This window comes from Phyllostomus discolor, chromosome 1 (assembly GCF_004126475.2).
Source record: "Phyllostomus discolor isolate MPI-MPIP mPhyDis1 chromosome 1, mPhyDis1.pri.v3, whole genome shotgun sequence".
In the NCBI taxonomy this organism is placed as follows: Eukaryota; Metazoa; Chordata; class Mammalia; order Chiroptera; family Phyllostomidae; genus Phyllostomus; species Phyllostomus discolor.
Genome location: NC_040903.2, coordinates 133,822,215 through 133,829,446, shown reverse-complemented (window position 1 = coordinate 133,829,446; position 7,232 = coordinate 133,822,215). Strand labels below are relative to the sequence as shown.

Here is a 7,232-nt window from a genome sequence, read left to right as displayed (position 1 = left end):
CCTAATACACAGAAACAAATACAGGGAGGCTGCCAAAATGAGGAGACAAAGATACATGGCCCAGATGAAAGAACAGATCAAAACTCCAGAAAAAGAACTAAACAAAATTGAGATAAGCAATCTGTCAGATGCAGAGTTTAAAACACTGGTTATAAGGATGCTCAAGGAACTTAGTGAGGACCTCAACAGCATAAAGAAAAACCCAGTCAGAAATGAAAGATACACTAATTGAAATAAAAACAATTTACAGGGAAACAACAGTACAATGAATAAAACCAATAATCAAATTAATGATTTGGAATATAAGAAAGCAAAAACAACCAATCAGAACAAGAGGAAAAAGAATACAAAATAGGAGGATAGTATAAGCAGCCTCTGGGACAACTTCAAGAATCCCAATATATGCATCATAGGGGTGCCAGAAGGAGAAGAGAAAGAGTAAGAAATTGGAAATCTATTTGAAAAAATAAGGAAAGAAAACTTCCCTAATTTGGTGAAGGAAATAGACATGCAAGTCCAGGAAGCACAGAGAGTCCCAAACAAGATGGACCCAAAGAGGCCCACTTCAAGACACATCTTAATTAAAATGTCAAAGGTGAATAATAAAGAGAGAATTTTTTGTTCATCAGTGTATTGCCTTTATAAAATTTTTATTCACTAAATGATATATATGAAATATAAGTGGCAATACAATGACCAACAGCTCAAGAATTATAAGGCATTCAATTGAATAACAGTATTTCTGAAATGTGAATAAAAGTCACATTAAGACAAAATGTTTAGTGGTAAAAAATATAATTCACCATTCTCTCTAGGTGTAAAGATATGACATTATCACTAGAATGCATTATTTTAAGATTTATTTGCTAATATTCAAATGTGAAAAAGATCTAGACTATAAACTGGTTTTTATTATAACTCTTTTTCCATCCTATGATAGTTTTCTCATCATAAAATGGTCTTGTTTGATGAGAGAAATGAAGGCTTAAGGGCAGCAGAATCTCCCATAGAAGAGAATGCTATTGGTTTTGTTGTTCCTGATAAAGAAGAGGAGTGGGTGATCTGCATTGAATTCAATGGATGGGAGTCTAACTCGAAAACCCACTTCACTCCCAATACCTGCTACAACCTCTGTCCCTTGTTTATTTATTTCCACAAAAGACTTGTGGGAAATATTGGACAAAAACAGGTGTCTCTCTGCTGACATCCCTGAGAGATCAGCCTTACCCCGGTAAAAGGCATCACTCATCCTCATGCTGCTCAAGGATGACTTGGGATTATAAGTCTCTTCCATCTTGAACTTGGAAAGGTGCAGCTTCACATCATACGGCTCCATCATGTCTGTGCTGGTCCACTCCTTCAGCTGCTCACAGGTGGCGGCCTTTTCCAGCTGATCCAGCCCATGGATATCTTCAGGCAACAGTATGAGCAGGCTGAGGTCATGGCTCTTGTAGCAGAGTTGAAGGCCAATGGCTTGCAACTTTTCTATTTGAAAAATGGAAGGCTTTTCTTTCATCAATATCATTTGTATTGGTTTGCTGTGGCCTTATTTATTCTGAAAGGCTTCTCTGTGGTGTCTTGGACTAAGAATTGATATTCCCAGATCCCTTTAAAGTAAAGGGCATTCACAAGAACCATTCTGGTTACAGAATCCACTACACAATCAGGCAAGAGATTCAGGATTTTTCCCTTTTGGGCTGGCTTTCCACCCAACAGTTGATCTCCTTTCTCATTTGGTCAGAAGCTTCCAAAAACTTAGCATATCATGGCTTCACACCCAAGTACGTTTTCATGTTTTCTAAATATTTATTATGAAATAAATGTTTTATCTCCATATATCCCATTGGCTGTTTTAAGTACATAACATCACTAGGACTGTTGATCAGAGATGAGTGTCTGGAAATTCAAGTATATGTCTTCAACCTTTCCCAAGATGAAGTTCATCTTCCTATTCTTTTCACTTTAAGGATAAGATTTGATGTCCCAATCTCTGTTAAATTGAAGTGCCTGGACTATTTGGGCTCCAGTGGTACCTTCAATGCCCAAATACACCATGGCCAAGGAGGTCGAGATGCTCCAGGAAGAAAAGAAAATATTTTTACCCTCAGAAGATTCAGCTAGCTTTTTGCTAAATTCCAAGGCAGATTGGTTAATTGATTTTGTTAGAGAATCCTTTGGGAAAATCTTGTTTTCGTCCCCTGGAGCAGAATTGGAAATTCATACATTTTCCATGTCTATCCACATGTGGAGACCTGAATTCTGACAAATTGTAACTCAGTTTCCTTGCTTAATCTCTTCTCTAGTCTGCCAACTGGCAGCAATTAGAGTGCTTTTCCTGGGCTCCAGCAGAGGGAGAGCAGAATGGACTAGAGACACTGGAGGAGAGGCTGTAGCTGATGGCTCTGAGAAGAGAGATGAAAGGTTAATTGCCAGGATCCCTGTGCTGAGTCCTAAAGAGAGAATCCTAGAAGCAGCAAGTGGAAAGCAGTTGGTTATCTACAGGGGAGTTCCCATAAGACTGCAGCTGACTTCTCAAAAGAAACTTTGTAGGCTAGAAGGGATTGGCAAGAAATATTCAAAGTCATGAAATGCAGGGACCAACAGCCAAGATTGCTCTACTCAGCAAAGCTATCATTTGGAATCAAAGGGCACATAAAGAGTTTCCCAGACAAGAAAAAACTAAAGGAGTTCATCATTACCAAACCATTATTATATGAAACGTTAAAAGGACTTAAGAAAAAGATGAAAACCTCTGAACAATAAAATGGTAATAAATACATATGTATCAACAATTGAATCTAAAAAACAAACTAAACAAACAAGAACAAAGACAGAATCGTGGATACGGAGAGTGTTTTGATGATTCCCAGATGGGAGAGGGTTGTGGGGAAGGCGTGAAGAAGGGAGGGGATTAAGAAGTACAAATAGGTAGTTACAGAATAGCCATGGGGATATAAAGCACATATAGGAAATGGAGTAGCCAAAGAAGTTATGTGTTTTACCAATGAACATGAACAACAATGTGGGAATTGCCTGAGGCAATGGGGTGTGCTGGATGGAGGGGGACAAAGTGGGAAAAATTGGGACAACAGCAACAGCATAATCAATAAAATTTAAAAACTTTTTAAAAACAAAATTAAATTTTAAAAAAACACAGATGGAAAATAAAGAGATGAAAGCCAAAGGAAAGAGAAAAAGCACGGAAGTTCAACAGTGTTAACAGCTATCTACCATGAGCACACAAAGTGACCTAAGTGACCTTGGGATTTGGCTCTTTAGAAGTCACACTGGTCTTTAAATACATGGTCTTTTAAGTATTGGCATAGAAATGTTCCAAAAACATCTAAAATCGTGCTTTGAAGTGAGGCCAGAAGTATCTACATGACTTGGGCACTTGTTGGAAATGCAGACTCTCAGACCCACCCAGGAGATTCATGAGTACATTCAAGTTTGTGAGGCAACCACACCCTTCCCTAGAAAACTGGCAGTTTGGGATGAATTATCAGATTCGTGACTTGCAAGGAACTGGTTTCACAAGACTTCAAAATAGAAAACTGACTTAGCTCTATTCTTATTTGTAACCTTGATTTAAACATTGTGAATCATACAGAAGATATTATTACTTCCATTTTAATAACCATGAAACAAAATAATAAATGGCAATAGCTGGACTTGAATAAGGTCCTCAGATTTACTGGCAGGAAGGAAGGTTCTATTCACTGGAGAGAACAAAAAATCAGAAATGGGTCTAAATGAAATATACTTTAAGACAATTCAATTTTCTTTGCTTTAATTCTGGTCTTGTCAAGCGGCCTTCTGGTGACTAATCTGACTTCAAGTTCTAATTCTGAAATGAAATGCCTAGGAATGAGGTAAAACGACAAGAAAAGGAAAAACTGTAAATGAATAAGCTGACATGATTGGTCATAAACTTCTTTGTCTGAGGTGGCTAATAAGAACCAGTTTTTTTTTTTAAATGACTTACCCTAAGCGAGCTGATAAAGTGAATTTTCAAATCATCAACACTCAGAGTCTGCCATAGTCCATGTGGACTGTCCAGTGAGACATGCTGCAGCAAAGGGCTGGAGAGAAAGTATATTAGAAACAAGCAGGGCTGGGAATCAACCAGGCTATAGTGTCGGCTTCCTCAAAACAGTCAGTTCTTCAAATCACAATGTCTAAAGAAATTGGGTCTGATTTGGGTCAGCAGTATTAGCCAAGAGTTTTAATCTGGTGGGTGAGATGTGGTATCAGATGTTTCTGGGTTAATATAATCCTTTCTTCTAATTATTTGTGTGGACAAATCATGGTTCTATGGCGGTCAGTCTAGTTTGAAAGAGTCCTTGGCCAATAGTGAGATCCTCTTCTTGGGAAAGGAGTTGGCAAGAGTTAGGTAAAGCTCTCATTAAATGGACTTAGGTTCAGGATGGGGGTCACACCTAACAGAAAGTGGAGTAAAGGTAAGAAACCAAGAAAAAAAGACAGCAACATACCATGGTATTTTGGGACATGGATTTGTGGACCAGGTAGACCTGGTTTCAGATCCAAACACTTCTATTTATTTGGGCAAGTCACTTAATTTCCCTCAACTTCATCTGTAAGAAAAGATTAATAATAACTATTACCTCACAAGGTTGTTGCAAAGATTAAATGACAACAAATTATATTACACACTTAATGTAGTGTTTTAACTCAGAGGACACATTCTAAACCAGCATCATTAACTGGTCTGGAGATTTCCAATGGAGTTGAGGGGAAAGACTCCTGTGGGCAAGCCCTGAGTAGGGTATGGCCCAGGAATACCAGAAATGAGCAGATGAGCAGAGGACTTCACCAGTTGGTGGAGATAGGGCTTTGCAAATATTACTAGGTCTTGTCTGGGCTGAACTGCCTGGTAGAAGGGCCTTTTTTTTTAGTACATTTTATTGATTATGCTATTACAGTTGTCCTATTTTTTTCTCCCTTTTATCCCTGTCCACCATTTACCCCCTTCTTCCAGCATTCCTCCTCTTAGTTCATGTCCATGGGTCATGCATATAAGTTCTTTGGTGTCTCTATTTCCTATACTATTCTTAATCTCCCCTGTTTATTTTGTACCTACCATTTATGCTTCTTATTCCATGTACCTTTTCTCCCCATTCTCTCTCCTCTCTCTCCCCACTGATAACCCTCCACATGATCTCCATTTCTGTGATTCTGTTCCTGGTCTAGTTGTTTGTTTAGTGTGTTTTGGTTTTTAGGTTCAGTTGTGAATACTTGTGAGTTTGTTGTCATTTTATTGTTCATAGTTTTGATCTTCTATTTCTTAGATAAGTCCCTTTAACATTTCATATAATAAGGGCTTGGTGATGATGAACTCCTTTAATTTTACCTTATCTGGGAAGCACTTTATCTGCCCTTCCATTCTAAATGATAGCTTTTCTGGATAGAGTGATCTTGGATGTAGGTTCTTGCCTTTCATGACTTCAAATACTTCTTTCCATCCCCTTCTTGCCTGCAAGTTTTCTTTTCTTTTTTTCTCTTCTGTTTTTTTTTTAGTATATGTGCTGCCAAAGCAAGCACTGCAAGTTTTCTTTTGAGAAATCAACTGATAGTCTTATGAGGACTCCTTTGTAGGTAAATGTCTCCTTTTCTCTTGCTGCTTTTAAGATTCTCTCTTTATCTTTAATCTTGGGTAATTTAATTATGATGTGTCTAGGTGTGTTCCACCTTGGGTCCAACTTCTTTGGGACTCTCTGGGCTTCCTGGACTTCCTGGAAGCCTACTTCCTTTGCCAGATTGGGGAAGTTCTTTTTTATTATATTTTCAAATAAGTTTTCCATTTTTTCCTCTTCCTCTTCCTCTTCTCCTTCTGGCACCCTTGATTCAGATGTTGGAACATTTAAAGTTATCCTGGGGGTTCCTAAGCCTCTCATCTTTTTTTTTTTATTCTTTTTTATTCATTCTGTTCTGGTTGAATGTTTATTTCTTCCTTCTGGTCCAAATTGTTGATTTGAGTCCTGGTTTCCTTCACTTCTCTGTTGGTTTCCTGTATATTTTTCTTTATTTCATTTTGTATAGCCTTCACTTCTTCCTCTGTTTTGTGTCCATACTCAACCATTTCTGTGAGCATCCTAACTACCAGTGATGAACTCTGCACCTGATAGGCTGGCTATCTCCTCATCACTTAGTTTATTTCCTGGAGTTTTGATCTATTCTTTCATTTGGGCTACATTTCTTTGTCTTGGTGTACCTGTTACATTGTAATAGGAGGAGCCTTAGGTATTCACCAGGGTGGGGCCACCCAGTTTTCTATGTTGTGGTGCTGTGTATGTGGGGGAGGAGTCAGAGGGGGAACAATGCTGCTTGCTTGGCTCTCCTCCCACTTTCAGTCACTTCCATTGCTACCCACAAGCAAAGTGTACCTTTCTGGTGCTTATTCCCGGTGGTTGGGTTTGTGTATGTTCTGGAATCCCATGGGTACCTCCAATGGACTCTCTTGTGAGACTGGGACAACCTGTCTCCCACAGTAACATGGTGCAGCCGGGCTGGGGGGCCCGAATAGGGATTTGTAATGGGGTCCAGGACTTTGTGTCCAGGAAATATTAGAAATATATATATATATATATATATATATATATATATATATATATACACATGCATACACACACACAAACACACACACACACATGATGTTCTCACCCCTACAAGTCTAAGCTGGAGGATGGGACACATGGATCAGGGCCATTGAAAGTTGTTTTGAATAGCAACAGTTTTGCAGATAACCTCTAGAATGGTCATTTAACACATCTGTAGCCTTTAACTGGTTTCATAGATATATTAAACAGCTGTGGCCATACTTTGAGCCAGGGGGATGGGAGTGACTTCAACCCATGATGTAACTGGGAGGCAACCCCCCCTGGTTACAGAACCTGCATAAGAGCTTGGAGATGATTGACTCCACACCATGGGACCATGCTTGCCCAGACTTACTATGGCAGCCCAGTAAAGCTGGAAAAATACAGGAATGTTGGCAGCTGTGGCCAGTTGTGGGAGGAGTTGAAAATGGTGAGGCAGAGGAAGCTTGGTACTGGGATTTAAACTCAGGCACAGCAGCCATGCGGCATCTTTTTGGGACCACGCTTCTTTTGGGGACCACACAGCTTGGGCAGAGAATAACCACAGACTTCTATTTCTTTTTCTGATCCAGTACCCCAGTTTGGGCAGAGGGGGAAGGAAGGATTGTGTTTGTG

At 39.2% G+C, this 7,232-nt stretch overlaps 1 protein-coding gene across 1 annotated transcript; it reads right to left on the bottom strand.

Annotated features, from left to right (window-relative positions):
* Positions 1 to 794: 794 nt before the first annotated feature.
* On the bottom strand, positions 795 to 1,886 carry LOC114492068 (serpin B10-like). The gene has a single exon (XM_036029431.1). It carries the CDS (start codon positions 1,523 to 1,525, stop codon positions 986 to 988), a length of 540 nt encoding a protein of 179 aa, XP_035885324.1. The 5' UTR covers positions 1,526 to 1,886; the 3' UTR covers positions 795 to 985.
* Positions 1,887 to 7,232: the final 5,346 nt, after the last annotated feature.